At 37.9% G+C, this 18598-nt stretch overlaps 2 protein-coding genes across 4 annotated transcripts in view; one reads left to right on the forward strand and one right to left on the reverse strand.

Moving 5' to 3' along the window:
* ankrd26 (ankyrin repeat domain containing 26) overlaps window positions 1–12726 on the reverse strand; it is a 36140-nt gene extending 23414 nt beyond the window's left edge. For 2 of the 3 annotated variants that reach the window (XM_066705138.1, XM_066705139.1), the window contains exons 1-19: window positions 12568–12726; window positions 11239–11609; window positions 9323–9437; window positions 8715–8888; window positions 8444–8550; window positions 7860–7997; window positions 7611–7759; window positions 6334–6369; window positions 5971–6007; window positions 5814–5886; window positions 5260–5320; window positions 4510–4703; window positions 2072–2234; window positions 1562–1623; window positions 1393–1465; window positions 1059–1163; window positions 628–656; window positions 455–533; window positions 64–108 (exon numbers count right to left, since the gene is read on the reverse strand). In XM_066705138.1, coding sequence (XP_066561235.1) covers window positions 64–108; window positions 455–533; window positions 628–656; window positions 1059–1163; window positions 1393–1465; window positions 1562–1623; window positions 2072–2234; window positions 4510–4703; window positions 5260–5320; window positions 5814–5886; window positions 5971–6007; window positions 6334–6369; window positions 7611–7759; window positions 7860–7997; window positions 8444–8550; window positions 8715–8888; window positions 9323–9437; window positions 11239–11444 — 1846 coding nt within the window. In that variant the 5' untranslated portion in view covers window positions 11445–11609; window positions 12568–12726. The remainder of the gene's footprint in view (window positions 1–63; window positions 109–454; window positions 534–627; window positions 657–1058; window positions 1164–1392; window positions 1466–1561; window positions 1624–2071; window positions 2235–4509; window positions 4704–5259; window positions 5321–5813; window positions 5887–5970; window positions 6008–6333; window positions 6370–7610; window positions 7760–7859; window positions 7998–8443; window positions 8551–8714; window positions 8889–9322; window positions 9438–11238; window positions 11610–12567) is intronic. The other variant, XM_066705140.1, reaches the window with a different exon arrangement.
* An 889-nt stretch (window positions 12727–13615) lies between these two features.
* atp6v1f (ATPase H+ transporting V1 subunit F) lies at window positions 13616–16042 on the forward strand. The gene is made up of 2 exons (XM_066705172.1): window positions 13616–13908; window positions 14770–16042. The coding sequence occupies exons 1-2, from the start codon at window positions 13751–13753 to the stop codon at window positions 14969–14971; spliced, it is 360 nt and encodes a 119-aa protein (XP_066561269.1). The 5' UTR covers window positions 13616–13750; the 3' UTR covers window positions 14972–16042.
* Window positions 16043–18598: the final 2556 nt, after the last annotated feature.

The raw sequence follows: 18598 nt of genomic DNA on the forward strand, positions 1-18598 counted from the left end.
GACAGTGTACTTAGTGTGTCATAGTCTGTTAAAAATGTAACACATCAGTTATACATCCATTACCTTCAAGATCATCCACGTCACCCAACCCAAGTTCTTCCATTAAGTCTGCAAAACAAATTAGGAGATCAGATCATAGATTAAATGTAAAAAAGTCCACTTGAACTACTTCTGTAAAGGAACTGCATAAGAATAGATATTAATATTATTAAAACTACTTTATCCTGTTACTGTAACAACTGATACTCCCCAAAACTCACCTCACCATTCTAAGTCAATTTTTACATGTCAACACAAACTTAAAGGGTCCTATAATATCATATGTTGTGTCAGACAAATACAAATAAACCAATGTTCCTCAATATTCCCATAAGCATTCTTTGTTGAATTATTTTACAACAGAGCCCATTTTGAAGAGCCTATTTGAAACACATTAATTAACACTGTGTATTACCTGTTTTCCCATCTGGTTCATCCTTAGGCAAAGCTGGTTTGGATGACATAGCTCCCGATTGTGTTGCCAATACCTTAAGCTGCAAAAGGAAAGGAAAAAAAAAAAAAAAGGATTTACTCCAATCATCCTTGTAATTCAAACTTTTAAATTGATGGACATGTAACGGAAATTACCTTCTTTTCAGAATCTTGGCCTCCTGGAGCTGAAAGACAACAACAGTAAACTGGATTTAACAACCCACAATCAGAGGCATTAGTGACAGTCAATGCAAAGGATGTCCGTGTTTTAGCTGTACTCACATGACAACGCGTTCTGATGAAGCAGGCCCCGTTTTTTGTATATATATATATAAATAAATATACATTTTTTTACATTTATTTCATGCACAATATTCAGGTAATGGGCTAGGTATGAAGCTGCAAAGCAAAGCAAAACAATCCAACCCAACTGGAAACACCACAAAACGATGTTAGTAATGAACATGTGCAACGAGCCCCTTTGCATGCGCCTGATCACGGGTTTGGGCTGTATTATGGTCCGTCCTCTTAGATGATACTCATGCCATTTTCAAGAGCAGAGTTAATGGCTAAAGTGAGATCCATACCCAGTTCCCTTGGGCCACCTCGCCCGCCTACACTTCTTGAATCCTCTAGTTTAGCCATCCTATAGCTTCTTGATCCTCTTAAGAAAGAAGGAGTGTAAAACAGGTCTATGGAAGGAATTTAATATAAATTCAGTTTCAGAGTTCCAAGGAGGCAACCCAAGCTGTTGAAGACTGTTCAAAAACAAAAAATCATATTTAAAAAAATAAAAAAGTGTCTCGAAAACCAATTTCATAAAGCATGAAATGGTGTAACAGATGATGTTAACGAATGGTACTCAAACCGAAAATAGTTGCATTTTTACTTTGATACACTTCATTCCCACTGAAAAGTTACCTTCATTGTTCTCTTCAGAAATACTGTGCACCGCTGCTTGGGTCTTCAGTGGTGAAGGACTGTCGGAACCTGACTGTTTTAAGATAAAAGAAGAAGTGGGAAACTTTAATAAAAGACCTAGATAAATTAAGTTTGAAGTACTTCAGAGCAAGAGACCATAATTATCTACCTCCGAGTCCCAGGGAGAGTCATCCTCCTCGGCTTGTTCCAGTCCCAACTCAGACAACAAATCTGTGTTATAAAATATAGTTACATTTAGAGCCAGTTTTGCATTTTCAGATATATAACAAAGAACTTTGCAAAACAGGCTGGAAAGAAAAAGTTAAAACTGTCTTTATCTTGATGTTTTGGCCATATGTTTCAGGAAATGCGTTGCTATGCAGTTCTCATTTTTGAAGAAAGACTGACCTCATGCAAATCATTCATAGTAATTCATCATTTCCAGGCAGCGAGGCAGTATTTGTTATTGGAAAATTCACAATACACAGAGCTGAATTATAAAAGCTTACAACTGAAAAGGTAAAAATAGCCAACTCTGGACTATTGGGCTCAACCTGCATTCCAATCAGTGGCTTTATCAGTTGAGTGAATCAGGAGAGAAGATCCATTTAAAAAGCTTTTCTGTTTCACCACCATTAATGTTTTAATTCTCAGCTGCATCAAGTACAGATCATCCTACCTCTTTTCACATCTTTTGAAGAGGTATCTTTTTCCTGTAGGGCTAAAACACCAGCAGTGCTAGATCCTTCCTGTCCACTTCCAGGAGTGGGTGGAGCTTCTACGTCTTCGTCTTCCTCCTCCTCCTCCTCCTCCTCCTCCTCCTCCTCTGACAAACAGACTCCCTATTGGAAAAGATACCCAGTGTTTATTGGAAGTTCAGTTCTTATGATGCTGAAGGGAATATATATAAATTGTGACTTTAAGCCATTTATAATTTCAACATGAGGGGATAAGGAAGATTATATTGTTATTGATACCCTGAATGGCCTCTCTCAGTTCAGGACTTCGCTACAGTTTGCTTGTTTAAACTAACTTATACTATGCATTTAATATTCATCAACATTTAATGCTTATAACCTTTCTTTCCACATTGATCGCTAGACAGATGCATGTACTGTAGTCACCGAAGTAATATTCAAACTAAACAATTTTCCATGTCACGTGTTATAAGAGGAAAAAGGGGCAAAGCATATTTTTTTCCTGCATAACTTAGTTTGACCTTGCATCTCTATTTCCTTTAACATTATTTTATTAATTTTAATACTGAATACTACATTTAGTGAATCACCTTGAAAAAAGAATTCTAAATCAATCAAATAAAACTACTTGGTCTATTACAATCATCTCTTAATTCTCTCCATCTAAGATACAGATAGATATATGTTCATAAATATGTAGATAAATCTATCCATCAATACATATATAATTATTTTCACTTTTACTGTACTGTTCACCCACCATTGATGTTCCCGGTTGGAACCCTTTTGGATCCCCAGTTCTCTCATCTTTAATCCTGACCTTCACATCTCCCTCTAACATGTGATGTGGTTCCTTTCCTGGCTGATGGCCACCTACAATACGGTCACGCACTTCCTCAGGGTCTTGCTGAGCTCCTGGATTTTCGACTCCCCTGTCAGCACTGGAAGCACCAACATCCAGAACAGGAGAGCCAGCGTATGGGTTTCTCTCTTCAACTGGGTCATTATCCACCATATTATCACCAATTTGACAAACTGTGTCTTTCACACTCATGAGGTGGTTGTCATCATCATCATCATCATCATCATCATCATCCCATCTTATTGCCTCAGACTCTTCATCCGAACATGTCCCTGACTTTCCACCTAGTTTCGGCCTGCATTTTTCTCTACTCTGAAGTGAATTGCTGCTTTCTTTGTCAGGTTTTTTAAATGGCTCATCACCATCATTTGCATTTTCAGAGTTGTCTTTCTCACTCTTTGCATTTTCATTGCCTATTTCAACATCTGGGTTGGACCCCCAGGATCCTGCTTCATTTTCAGAGATATCAAGTGTTTTCCCAGGCATTGCCTTTTCACTATTGTTAACACCCATTCGTAGTTGAGGATGAGAGTCGACTTTCTCTTTATCATCCTCTATACTACCCGCAGAATCTTCTTCATTTATATTCTCTTGAGCTTTTGGAACATCAGCAGATCTACTGGGAATTCTAGGTTGAGCATCTTGGGTTTCAAAATCTAAATTTCTGCCAGCGTCTTGTTCCTCCTCCCTCACATCTATTTCATATGGTATTTCATTATTGATGCTTTCTGAATGGTCATGCATTGCCTTGGGCTCATTTTCAGAATCCTTGCTGAGAGTACATTCACCTTCATAGTGACCTACTATTAATGACACTGGAACATCATTAACTTCATCCTGAAGTGCATTTACATCGTCTTTATGTTCATCTTGACCATCCCCATCCTCAGAGAGCCAGGAATCATCCCCATCACCGCTCAATAAATTCCCCCCTTGGCTACTCTGTTGTTCTTTTGGTTTGTGCTGCGGAGTTTTGTCCTGCCTGGCCAACTCTTTTTCTCCTGCATCCGCTTCCTCTTTAGCACAATCATTGACTTCAATAGACTGCTGTATGACATTCGTCTCTATTCCAACATCATGTTCGGCATATGCAAAAGCGCCCCCCAGACTAGTACTGTCTTTCTGTAATCCTTCATCTCTTCCGATCTTACTCTCCTGTGGACTTTCAGGTTCTTCTTCATTTTCTTCATCACCTTCATCTTCCTCCTCCTCGTCGTCTTCATCCTCCTCATCTCCATCTTCATCCTCCTCATCCTCCTCTTCATCATCATCTTCTTCCTCCTCCTCCTCCTCCTCCTCATCATCTTCTTGTTCTTGTTCTTCATCCTCCTCCTCTGAACCCTCGGTCTCTGGGCCCTCACTGTCATTACCTTCTTGCTGATCATTGCCTTGGTTGCTAGTAGTGGCTCTGTCCGAATCGCCACTTCCGTCAAGCATGCTCCCTTTACCCTTTTCTTTAAAGCCCAAGAGGAAAGCCATTGACAGAAAGAAACAAAAAATGAATGGACATTAGGGCAGGTGGATAGAGTGGTAAATCGGCACACACATACACATTACCTTTTGGGATTCTTGGAGAGGGGTGGAGGTCATCAGAGGAAGTGTGGAAAAGGAGGCAGGTGAAGGGGAGGCAGGGTGAAGGGCAGTGGAGGTCAGGGGTAAGGCCATGGGAGGAGACACGGCTCCATCCATGGCTCCATCCTCGCTCTCGGGCTCAGACTCTCCTTCACTCGATTTACTGGGATCTGCTTTTACTACAGGGCAGGTGCATGCGTTACTACCAGGCTGATCTACAGCTTCAAAGAACAATAGCAAAGCTGTGGACTATAGGCATGGTCAAGCAGCCTACATATGGTGATGGAAATACATAGCATGATTCTCAAAAGGGGCAAGATGGGCAGCTGGTGGCAGAGTGATTGTTCATGTTTGATTGACATATCAAAATTACATCATGTATATATGGGAAGGTTCAGGAAAGTGATACATGTTATATAAACCTTTTGAAATATGTTTTAATATGTGACCCATTTTACAACCCATTTCTTCCCTTTAGAAAATCACACTGACCAGTCACACAAAACAACTAGTTTCTCTTTAGGAAATCCATGAGTTTGTGTGTCACTTAGCAACTTAAGAGACAATATGCTGGTTAAGGACAAAAAACTGAAGTCATTCAGTACTTAAGGCGTTTCACTGGAATGTAATTTAACAATAGGCTTGAGGAATAAATACATAAATGGCTCAGGAAAATACATTAAAATAGGCATGAATAGACAGATACAGCGAAGATAAAGGAGCTTTACAAAGTACCGTTCTTCCAGCTCTTCTGGGAGACACTGAGCAGTTCCCTCAGGTTTATCTTTTGAGGCTTCTGGAAGTAAAGTGTATAAAATAAATTCAGTAGCAATAAATGTACAGTTGTGTAACCAGACCTTACTCTTTTATGGTCACACAAATACATATAATTGCTGTATGCATATAAATGCTATATATCCCAAAGGCATTTCATGATGACTGACAATATAAACTAGTCCTATTGTAAGTATTTTCTAATCTTGTATACTTTAGTAAACACTCAATTCAAATGCTTGTGCACTATAGAGAATCCTGTCATTTTTAGGCATCTGTGTCTATCTACAATGTACTTGAACCTATTCTTGTTGTTTGATGCTCTTAATCTACACTAAAGGCAAAGCAGTATACAGAATATGTGACATTGGCTGCTCCACTGAACAAAACATTAAGCCAGGCCGAAACCCTTCAAACATGAACATTATTAAAAAGGCTAATACTTTATCGCAAGGGAAGCACAGTTACACTAAGACATTGATAAGAAAGTCACAGCTGTTCTTAAGACTTGATACCTTTGGGCTAAAATCCAGTTCCTCGTCATCTGATGAAGGCCAGGAATCTTCAGCTCCATCTTTATTCGATGCTCTGGAGAAGCGCAGAAGGCAAAATCATAAAACTGCTCACAGCAACTGTGTGCGACCCAGTATTTCTTAAATTAAGTTTACTTACCTACTTAGGCACCCTGCTTCAGAAATATCTTCCTCAACTGCAAACAAAAAATATATATACACATATATATATATATATATATATATAATTGAGTCACAAACAAAATGAAAATGTTTTGAACGCTTCTATTAACAAACTACTCTGGTAATAAACAGATTTAACATGGCAGTTATGAGCAAGGTACATTCTGTACATTCAGCTGCAGATGAACACTATGTGACAGACTGGCATCTAATAATTTGCTAAATGCACCAAATAACATCTAATTCTACTCCACAGCATCGGGTCCTAAAATGAAGGAAGCCAATGTGAAATGTGATGTTTTTTTCCTTCTCCTTCTATATATACCTTTCCCTACATTACCTGCTCCTGACAGCTGCTGCGGAGACTGCTGCAGCTCTAGATCCAGTCAGAAGGAAAGGCATGAAGGGCAGATGAAACAATGGAATCAAAAAACTGAATTTTTTGGAAACAACAGAACAAAAATGAACAGAGGGATGACCTCAGTTTATCAGGGACAAGAAAACGGTACCAGGTTCAAATGAGGTCATCATTTATGGCACTTGTAAATCTCAGAGATCAATTACCTTTTTAAGTGTTTAATGTAATAAATGAATATGGAAGAGTCACAAAGGAGAGCTCCATTTAATTACCTGACACTTCTTAAATCGAATTGCTGTGCATCTTCATATACAAGCCTAAACCTCAATATAAACTTTCACATACATTCGAATCCTAAACCCTTCTTTTGCTACACTTATGTTTCTTGGGGTGTCTTTTGTTCTGCTGTAGACCTTCCTGCATTATCTTGTTATTCATATTTGTTCAAACATTCAATGATATTTAACTTCTTACACTTTACAAATACAACTGGGTTCTTGAATACAGCTCCCTTGGGTAAAGTTGTGAGATTTTAAGATGAACTGTAATCATACCAAACACATACACTAAAAATTATTTATGTAAAAGGGTAGAATAGATAATTGACAAATTTAAAGAGGCTCATGGCAACTAAGTGGCCAAGCTCTTACACATTTTGAGATATCTGTTTGACTGTATTCTCCTTGTCAAACCTGAGGTAAAATTAGGAAAACTAATAGTAGAAAAGTTCAAATGGTTAGTCTTAGTTGTTACAATGTATGCATATATTGAGTAGGTATAAGGTGTTCACAGTAGAATGCTATAAATAAATGGGCATACCAGACAGAAATAGGATTGTCCACTTCAAAACTGTGACAAGATCATTCATGCTTATGAAGCTCTCTGCCCGTGACATTTGGGAATTTCAAGTCCAAAAAGAAAAGGAAATGATCCATAGTAGGAACATAATTAAGAACAACATGGCCTTGAATCGAGGAAGGTCATGATACCTAGAAAAACAATGTGAATGAAATGTCTCTGTGGAACTAAATGAGTCATCGACTGATCACTTCACAGTCATAACTTTCAATGTGAGCATAAACAACATGGAGAAAATGATCAAGGGAAGACATTTAATGCTTTTTGTTGTTTTTGTAAATGTAGATTAACAAGAAAAAATACCAAACATGATACTTTTTTACCCAAACATGCCTGGGGTGACCAGTATGCCAGGGAAATAAAAATATGAGATTTCCCAAAGCACACTTCACACAACCCACCTTCTCTGTCAACAGCAGGCCCCCCCACTGTCAATCCAGCATCTGGGGTGATAGGGCTGCTGAGTAGCCCCGCCCCCTTTCCCTTGCTGTGTGAAGGAGACTGCGGGGGTCTGCTCTTGGTCCCGCGTTCTATAATTAGATGTGAGCAACTGAAAAGCAAAATAAAAGGTGACTGACTTTCTTAAAAAGATACTTTATTTTTAAATAATAAAAATCAACTGGATAAGTGTTTATTTCCAGAATACATACGCATGGTGTCCATTCATTACTGCGTGGTCATCAGCAGTCCATCCTTTGTCATCCTTTATTGACACATCTGCATCGTACCTTAACAGTAATCGGATCATAGAGATGTGTCCATTGCTGGCAGCAATCATCAGAGGTGTCCTATGAAAACCAAAATCATCTTGTTACAGAAACATTTTCAACTCGAAAATGTATTATGGAAATACCATTCTTTCTGTACAAAATCTGAAATCTTATTCGCAGATGCTGAAAACATTAAAGCTTTAAAAAAAGGCAGAGTTCTTTCCAAGTCTACAGCCTCTGCCACATCAAAGCTTTGGCCTACCCAGGAACCGCAAGGTACAAGCCTGTATTTATTTATAAACAGGAAAATGTGGCCGCTGACAATACATTGAACTGTGATAAGGTACACGTTTGTAATTTGGGTTTTGCGGGTAGGGCAAAGTCCCTATTTGGTCCAGGCCTCCATTGTATTCATTTAATTAAGCAACAGAGAAAACACTCTACCCACCTGTTCCTCACACAGATGCTTTTGTTTTTCTAGGTTTGTTATTTTGTTTTCAAGAGAAACATAAAATAGGGCCCACCTTGTTGATGTGTCACTTGCATCTATGTCTGCCCCTTCTTTCAGGAGAAATGATACCATATCAAGGTGGTTTTCTGTAACAGCCAGAATCAGGGGAGTACAGCCTTCCTGAAAGTGAGGAGAACATAAATCTTCAAATTGCATAATTTAACTTCCCATTATAATTACTTTATTTATGCATAAACCTTTTTTTTAACTATATATTAATTTGAAGTTTACTTTATGTAATAAGGTATACAACCCAAAAAGTTATGATAAAGCCATACCCATACCTTATTTGTAGCATTAATGCTGGCCTCATGCTCCAGTAGCTGGACAGCCAGAGAAATGGAAGGAATGAGGGCAGTGAGATGGAGAGCAGTATTTCCATTGATGTCCACGAGGTTTGGGTCAGCTTTGTGTTCCAGGAGGGACACCACACAGCGCTCATGCTGACACTGCACCGCCTGCCAAAACAAAGCCCCCAAAAGTGTTAAATGTCTTCTACTAGATGTCAGTAGATCAGTGTTTTGTTTTCCTTGTGCCCACAGATGAAGATGTGGATTAGAATCAAGCTGGGGGTGCCTATCAGTGTTAACGTCATTTGCATTTTAGCCATAGTTTCAGTAAAAATGTTGTGGAGTTGAGGAACAGCATCAGTGGGTCTCATTATGAATGGCATTCATATTTCCCAATAGCATACATAGGTTTCCATAAAGGGAAAGGTCAAAGGACGTAGGCGGCTGCAATAACTTATTAAATGGTTTGATCTTTCTGTTAGAATAAAATTAAAAATAAACCTTGGGAAACATTCCAATTAAACAAAAGTAGGATTACAATACTCCATACATGAGACACAGGCCCACTGAGATTCTGAAGGAGGAATCTAGGGTGGTCTTACCTTCATAAGCGGGGATCTGTTTTGGTTATCACAGAGGTTTAACTTTGCATTCTTTTCTGCCAGGAAGGTAACAATATCTGCATGTCCAAAGGCACAGGCAAGATGCAGGGGTGTTCTGTCGACAAAAGATACATCAATTACAAAAGCTCAGCTGAGATCATTACTGCAGATAGGGACATTTTCTATTTTTTGCTGTTGTACTGGATCAGAAACTGTACAGGACCATAATTCCAGGTTTGCAATAAACCTCAGTTAGGGAGGTAGTACTGGTTTTCATTTGTTGGACGTTGCTTGGTTAAATCGGTTTACTAACATACATTTGCATCTGGATAACTTTAAAATCACCTTCTCCTCAGCCAGAAAAAAAATCTGAAATGACTGTCGCAAGCACATGATTATGAGTGATCCACCATAAAAGCCAGTCTTTATAACTGTTTTTACTGAGCATTAGATTTTACTCTAAAACCCACTAACCTGCTGTCTCTTTCACAGACTTTACAGTAGTACAAAACAGGGTGGAAATAATGTAATTGTAATTGCCTTTGTTATTAATATTATAAATGATGAAAAATGCTGTGAAATACTGTTAATCAGAAAATACAAGAGCACTCAAATAAAGAATCAGGACTACAACTACAACTGACCGTGTAGCTTCCAACACAACTATACCAAATCCATATCTCAAGCCCTAACATATGGCAATCTGTCAGGGGAACTACTCATAAAAACATACAATATTAGTTTCCATAAAATCCGACATGGTCATGTGTTTGGGTTGTCTTGGTGCATTTTTAAATGACCCACAATGCCTTTCTAAAGGAATTAAAATGCACATCAAGGCCAATGTACTGTACTGTACAGAACTAAATGCTACATTGTTGATCTTTAAGAAAGCCTTGAAAAATGATGAATAGTCAATTATTTGAAAGGATATGTAAAATAATAGCTTAAGACATAGAGGCTAACCTGGAAACATACATCTATGAAATACATTCCATGTATCTGATTGACATCAAACACCTCAGTCAATTCTGTGAATGCTTTCAATATCTTGAGAAGATGGCATGATAAGTTTAATGTATTTTGGCTGATTAGACCAATATTCAATTCCCACAAGACAGCATTTAAATCTCACACAGAAAGAAAAAATAGGATCTCCCTTTGGCTTGTACACTCACTATAATCTCCACTGCTAGTTGCAGGCTTCCCATCACATAGGCCTATCTGGTTCTGAATAATGCTAGTCCATTACCAAGATTATATATGCTAATTACTGGATTGTAATATCAATTCAGACTACAAAAAAATACTAGGGTGACATCTGATATGAACCCTCTTTAAGGTTTTACCTGACAATCAGCATTTAGAATTATTTGTGGTAGCCGTGTTGCTATAGCAAAACCCATGCATATCCTCTGGCACCCATTTCATAATAATGATGATGATGATGATGATAATAATAATAAACTCCTGACACCTTATAATTATACCTTGCCAAATGATAATAGTTTAAAGGTATATCAAGAAATTGCCAGTTGGTTTATTTATTATTTAAGCCTAATTATTCCCAGGCACAATTCTGATTGTTAAAAAAGTTGTAAATGAATAAGTGGTAAATGAAAATGCTCATTACTGAAATGGTTAACTCCACGGAAATCACAGAAAATAAATGATCGCATTAGCAAGAGTCTATACACTGTGTACATCATATGGATTGTGATCTTCTGCAGATCAACCTACATCATCTGGTCTCTAAAAAAATCAGACTGTCTTCAGCAAAAAAGTGCCCCAGGAATATCTGGCAAAGGCTGATCAATTACTCAATGTTTTCTACATATGTTAAAAAGACAGAAGCTTCCTCTATAAAACAATAATTTTAAGTAATCATCATCATCATCATCATAAAAATGTCTTACCTGTTTTCTTTGTCCAGCTGATTGAAATCATGTTTCTTCACAAGCTGTTTTAGCTTCGATAAGTCTCCCGTAGAGGCAGCTTTATGCAGCTTCCCCAGATCTTTCTCCTTAAGGTCATATCCAACAGACAACACACTCCCCGTGTCCGAAGAATTGGGAGAAAATCCCTTCTTCCTCTTCTTCGTAAAACTGAAGATCTTCTTCATTGTCAACTACTAGGAGTCCGACAATTGTGGCCGCACAACCTCATCGCCCTGAGCCGTCCAGCTACCCAGGTGGAAACGGAGGCTCACCTCAGCCGTCTCTCGGTCTCAAGCCAAAAATAAACGAGCAAATCGGATAAGACTTACAATGATGTCAAAGTCGTGAGCCTGGCACAGGGGGGAGAAATAACACAATGATTAATGAATATCGGATTGTTTGTCGTTTAATAACAGACCCCACCTAATAGGAAGCTGATTATCGTCCACTGCTTTATAGTACATATGCATCCAAAACGTGTTTTGGGGTGGGAATACATACGATTGCAATGTATAGAATGTGTCCCGTTACCTTCCATCAGCGCAGTTTCAGCGAGAATACTGTGGATTATTAAAAGACACCCAAGTGGTGTTTGGTCACTATGAATAGTTTGCATTATCACACGGTATTATATGTGAAAGGCTCGTCGGCAATGAGCAGGAGCTGCAAGAGCTGGAGCTCAATTTACACGACTGTAACCGAGGCAACCAGCCCCGGATCTGTCAACTGAACAGGATGCCTTTCTATTCAAACACATCAAACGCGTTTCCTGGTTTTCTCTGTCTTTTAAGTTTGTTTTTTCATCTGTCAAGCTTACACAATAACGATCGGGGATATTATTATTTGTATCAGACCGGATTTTTGGCGTCTCAATCGAACGGTCTACCCGGCTTGGAAGGTGCTTTAAATAATGTATCCTCGTCAGCCACAGCCGCGAAATTTAAATGTCAGTTAGACAGGTAGCAGCTAAGGTAAACATGAATCCTTTGCAGGCAGAATAAAGTAAATGCAAATGCAAACACAACCCCCAACTGCACTTTGTGTAGTACCTAGACAGGCAAGCATTGTATATGCAGATGAAGATCGCCGACTCATTTTAGTATTTTGCGTGAAATGTCGTGCAGAAGTTAAACTGTCCAAAACTACATCAAAAAGCCAGGCTGCCACTTACACATATTATTCGGTTAAGCTATACCATTGCAATACTGCAAATATACAAAACATTGCATTCCCCAATGAGCGTGTATTATTTGCTGGTCAAATTAGATCTATTTACAAATAAATCTGGTCTGTCATTAGATGTAATACCTTGCCGCAACAGTGTCCGATCCTTTGTGTTTTAAAGTGCTGACTTGTAGATAATCGTAAACGTCATAATAAAACAACAAAACTGCGATGTATACGAGACTAATTTGCTTTCTAGTCCACAACTTTCCTCTCATTCACTTCTTCCTACTGACCAACTGGCCTGGCATGGCACGTCGCGTAGGGGGCGGGGTAACCGATGACTGTCTGACGAGTGGTAGTAACAACCAATCATGTAGCGACAATTCTCACCTCGCCCAATAGGAGCGCAGTAAGCGAGTAAGCATGGTGCTTCTGTGTGCAAGTATGGTTGACGGAGCACAAACAAAAATCTGTTTTGGGTTTATGGGGAGGAGCCGGACTATTCATAAAGCAGTTTGGGGAGTCAGAGGTGTATGTTATCTATGCGTGCGTGATGATTGAGATCACGAATGACAGCCAAAAAAAGGTCTATATTCCCTCACTTCACATGATTTTCAATGACGAAATGATCCTCTAGTCGATGGATGTTCATTCCTCAAAATCCAGTGGTTTTGGGGAATGTTAGCCTATTGCCAAATCTCGCTTCGTCTGCCAAATTACAGCTGTTTTATTTAAAATGGTTAGAAATTGGATTTTTACTTTTAAATTCGGATCTAAAACTTTTTGCTGCATTTTTCATTATTATTGCATAAATACCCTATCCGTAGCAACCGCTGCAACAGATGATAAAAAGTGGTAGCCTAACATAAATATGTGAATTAAAACCAAAAAACAACCCTCCCCCCCCCAAAAAAAAACGTTATATGTACCTAATTAATTAAAGTGTGCTCCAATTTGAGTAGAATACAGAATTGCTACAAAATCACCAGATACACGTGTGCAGATCGTATATGTGAAGTTGCACAGACGTGAGGCAGCGCAGATTTCCGACGTTCTGCACAGATCTGCACAAACCCAGCCACCCCATTGGTGGAGCCGCGCAGAAAGGCGCAGATCCGCGGAAATGTGCGCTGCTGCAGTGCGTCTGCGCAGGTCGTCGAGCGGCTACGTCATCGTCCCGTGACTTGTCCGGATACGGAAGCAGTGCTGTTTGTCAGCTGATCAAGTGAGTTCAATTTTCTGCAAGTAGTCTGCTAACCCGAAACAGAAATAGTTTAAAACACTAGATAGAGCAGCACTTGAGAGAGGATCGTCTCCGTCCACAATGGCAGGCCGAGGGAAGCTGATCGCGGTGATCGGAGACGAGGACACCTGCACGGGGTTCCTGCTCGGCGGGATCGGGGAGCTCAATAAGAACCGCAAACCCAATTTTCTGGTGGTTGAAAAGGACACCAGCATTACCGAGATAGAGGAGACCTTCAAGTAAGTAACCTTGCAAGAAAGAGCGCATAAACAGGGTAAAATGACAGTACACATTCACATTGGTCGTGTTCTTGTATATTTGAATTCAAACACTTAAAGATTAAGTGAATATCGTCTCAATAAGGAGATATTGTAAATAATGGTGGTTTGAGGATGTGAAACAAACCAGTGTGAGGTACTAATAAATAACTGCACTTCAAAATGTTTATTTAATTGTTAGTTTTGTCTAAGCATATATTTTAGAGTTTATGATGTAATAGTGCAGATGAATCCAATTTACAATGTCGTTTTAAAACTAATGAACACGTTGTATTTATAGTAAAATGTCATCATTTCCCTGTTGTCTTCCCTCCTTGCTATTTTTGCCATCCCGCATTGCAAAGCGTCATGCGTTACACTGTCAGAGCAGTGGCCCCCCAGTCCTGCTCCTGGGGACCCAGTGTCCTGCTGGTTTCTCATCCACCCTCAATTAACTAAAGCCTTATTTGAACGAGTAAATTCCTTTATTTGACTTTTAAAAGTTGGTGAATTTGGGTACGTACTAATCTTTTATAGTCAACCTGATGTCTCCAATGCTTTAAAATCATTATGTTCTGATTTGGCTAATTATATTAGTTTAACAAAAAACAGCAGGAAATTGGCTCCCCAGGACCAGGATTGGGAACCACTGGTTTAGTGTAAAATGTAGAAAATACAGACAATCCTACACAATTCGTCCATGTAATGCTTTTTGAATGCAATGTAGTTTTGTTAAAGGATTATATTGTTTTGAGGGTGTAAATGTAAACAGTACTGTGCCCTTGTTTATCATTTGAAAGTACCATAAACATCTCTTATTAATCCCTGCTCTGTTTTCCTCAGGAGTTTCTTGGCTCGTGATGACATTGGGATCATCCTGATTAACCAGTTCATCGCGGAAATGATCCGCCATGCTATAGATGCCCACTTGCAGTCCATACCTGCTGTGCTTGAGATCCCATCTAAGGAGCATCCCTACGATGCCTCTAAGGACTCCATTTTGCGAAGGGCCAAAGGCATGTTCAGCGCTGAAGACTTCCGCTAAACGCCAAAGGAAGATGGCAGGCAGGGCAGCTATTGTGATCTGGTTGCTGCTAAGAGCATAGAAAGTTATCCCTCAGTCACTGTTACGTTATTTTCAAAACTGCATTCCATGGCAGAAAACCCTTTATCTTCAAATGATAAATGATTTGACTGTTTTAAAACTTAATTACTTTGGTGCTGTGTTTTTTTTTGTTTGTTTGTTTTTTAGTTTTTTTACTTCCATTTGACATCACAGTTGAAAATGAATAATAACTCCAAGTGTTTTTCCTACTATTTTCTGTTTTTAGTTTTTGACAGATGACGATGTTATGATTGACAACCAGTAATAAAAAGAGCTGCATCTTTAGACCTTAGTGATACGTCAAATGACAGATTTGTTAGCTTTTGAATTAGATTTAAACTAGATGTCTTTTAGCTCCTCCCTCTCCTTGGAAAGACAGGCAGCACTCGCCCAATGTCATTTAAGATTTCTAGGGCTAGACCAAATAAAAACTTAGATTTTAATTCATTCTAGGCTACCACACCACCATGAGTCACTGTTTTAAAAGTGTCATGAGGGGGGTTTCTGTGGCCTAAATTAAATCAAAATGGAAAAATAAAATGTACGCCATCATGATTAATTTTATTTCAATCACAGGACCAGATATATATGTAGGATGATATTTTTAAAATGTACGTAAGCAATGGTAGGGAAGGAGTTAGTACTGAAATGGAAATTTGTAGTTAAAATATAAATGGTTTAATAAACCATAGGAGGCACAAATGTACCACACCCAATGCAATGTGATGGAAAAGGTGGTCTCTGACTGAGAAGTTAAAGAGTGAAAAGGGGATTTAATCTATTATTTTATACTGGAGGCTTTTGAAAAAAACATCTTAAAAACTACATTGCCGAAGCTGCGTCCATTGGTAAGGGCTGCCTGCCTTAGATGTTGTAGAATAAATGGTAAATATATTAACTTATTCGTTCAAAATGAGACTGATGTTGAGAATATATTGATGTTCGTTTAATATGCCGTGTGTGAGTGTATTGTCACCATCTATGGAATCTCTATAAAAATCTAAAGAAAGCTTGTTGTCTCCAATGATTTTCTATGGATTTTAAAGGCTACACAATTGAAATACATTTGACATTACATTATCTGTTGCATATTTGCCAAAACATTGTTTTCTTAATACTAAGAAAGGTTAGTGTGGACATTTACAAAATTATGCCAATATTTAAATTAATAATCCCACCCAGGCTAATTTCATGTGAACATCGTCCTTTATCCTTGATAAAGAAAATCCCTTCAAAGTTCCTCTAGGTGGTAGCAAATCACTGTTGAGCTACTGAAATTGGCATTCCTTATTTACTACGATTATTCGCTCAGTCCTTTGTGGATGTTACAAGTAGCTCTATGAAGAGATGAATGCTTACAGACTAAACTTTAGAACTACTGCTTTTTGAAATATGTAATTGGAATATTGTCTGAGGCTGTTTTAGGTTGTGTTTCATTTACTTTGAATTAACATGTACATAGTATGACATCTTCACAGAGGATGCACTACTGCATTTTTTGAAGCATGCACCATTCTAATTGCCATTGCCTCCTGCATTACTCTGCATTATTTCAAATTAACATAAGACTATGCTTAGTACGAGATTAAAGAAAGAAATAGGATATATATTTAGCCAAAACTTTACTACAGTGCTTTACAGATCTAGTGAATTTGGTATTGGAGACCTACCTTTAGTAGAACAACAGGAGTATTATTATTTTTGCCAAAGATTTGGCATGAAGAAGCTTATACTGATTTTAGGCAGGTTCACATCATACCAAAGTTTATGTTAGAGTTAGAGACCTGGCCTTGGTTAAAGTCCATTCTAGTTAAACAGACCACCTCCGGAAATCAGAATATGTTTCAAGAGTTTGTGAACACAGTTAATACTGGAATTGATTAATTATTCTGACAACCAAATGTTAAATGAGTCTCTTAATTACTCTTAACCTGGTCTCCTGTGTCAGATATAGAACTGCTTTAGTTAATCGAGGTTAAATCCTGTTTTCCTGACCACATATAGTATGCACTTACGTCACCTATTTAAACAAAGATTGCAAATCTATAAAGACAACACTAGGCAGACTGTCAGCAACAGCAGGTTTGGACTTTATTCAACGAAAGCTCTTCCATTTCTGTCTGCACCTGTGATCTCCAGGATGAAAGCAGTTCTGTCTTTGGGGTTCTTCTTGCTCGGTTGTGCATTAGTTTGTACTTTGCCATTTAATGACCCCAAGAAGGACAGTGCAAGGTAGGTTACCTATGTTCACTTAAGTATAGGGGCAATGTGGATAACAAATTATCCCTGTACCTAATATTAGAGATCTTATATAAAAAAATATATTGGCTGCCTAATCAGCTCATGTGTTACAACCATTTTTTTTTAAGTTAAAAAAACTTAAACTTTGTTATTAAAATCAATTTTCCAGAAACTTGACGGAAAAAGTTCCCCTCAAAAGACTTTTTTTTTTTAAATAAAACCTCTGTTACAAAACCATTGACATTTATCTAGCACAGATGTGTTTCTGTTTTCTATTTCAACCAAGTGCAAATCAGTTATTAAAGTATGTCATGATTTTTTGTACATTGTAAGTATAAATATTTAAATAACAACAATCAAAATGTCCTTAAGTTAGATTTTGTTGTCATAAAATGAAATAAGCGAATCTTGCTTTCTCCCTGTGATTATCATGGCTGTGTCCCAAATCACACACTTGCACCTGTGTTACCTTCCCTTGTGGGCCGGGTATACTATGTTCACCATCTTAGCGGTGTACCAATCAATACCTTAGGTTCTCAACCCTGCTGGTTTTTGTTCTAACTGGGCTCTCAATGACTTCATTGCACCCATAATTTAACTAATGATTTCCTACATCAGAGCGTTTTAATTATTTTAAAAATGTATAGGTAATATAAAATTAATCTATAATGATGATTTAAATATATGATTAGAAAGTACAATGAAAAAAGGTTTCAGCACCTATCAATCAATCAATTAATTAATTAATTAATTACTGAAGTAGTATAAAACTAGTAGATGATATAAGCGAGCAATATATTTCCAAATTATTCAATATATTATTAAAAGGTTATATGGAAGAGTAACAGTACAAATGCTACAGCAGGCTTGCTAATGATTAAAAGAGGGATCCCTTGTCCCTATTGAGATTGTAAAACTATTCATCAAACAATTCACAGATGCAGATCAATCTTTTCAAAAGAGAATATTATTTCTATACCATTATGCTGTGGTGAAAGCAAGATTAAATCTGAAAAACAAGTACATTTGAATTGAACTCTTCATTCTTACAGATTTGTTAATCACAAGTTTAGAGAATTGAATGAAACCCAATATGGAAATGAAACTGTACCACCAAACCAATCAAACCACACCAACGCGTGAGTACATATATTTTTCTGTCTTTCCATTTTCTTAAAACATGCCCAGCTTCTTAAAACTTAACACCATTGCACATAAATAATAATTGGGATATTAAATATGTTTTATTTCAGTAAAATTAAAACTACAATTAAAAGGTATTTTGGTATTTTAATACATATTTGCTTTTCTAAACTACAATCAACA

The sequence above is a fragment of the Amia ocellicauda genome, chromosome 5, assembly GCF_036373705.1.
Source record: "Amia ocellicauda isolate fAmiCal2 chromosome 5, fAmiCal2.hap1, whole genome shotgun sequence".
Taxonomy (NCBI): Eukaryota; Metazoa; Chordata; class Actinopteri; order Amiiformes; family Amiidae; genus Amia; species Amia ocellicauda.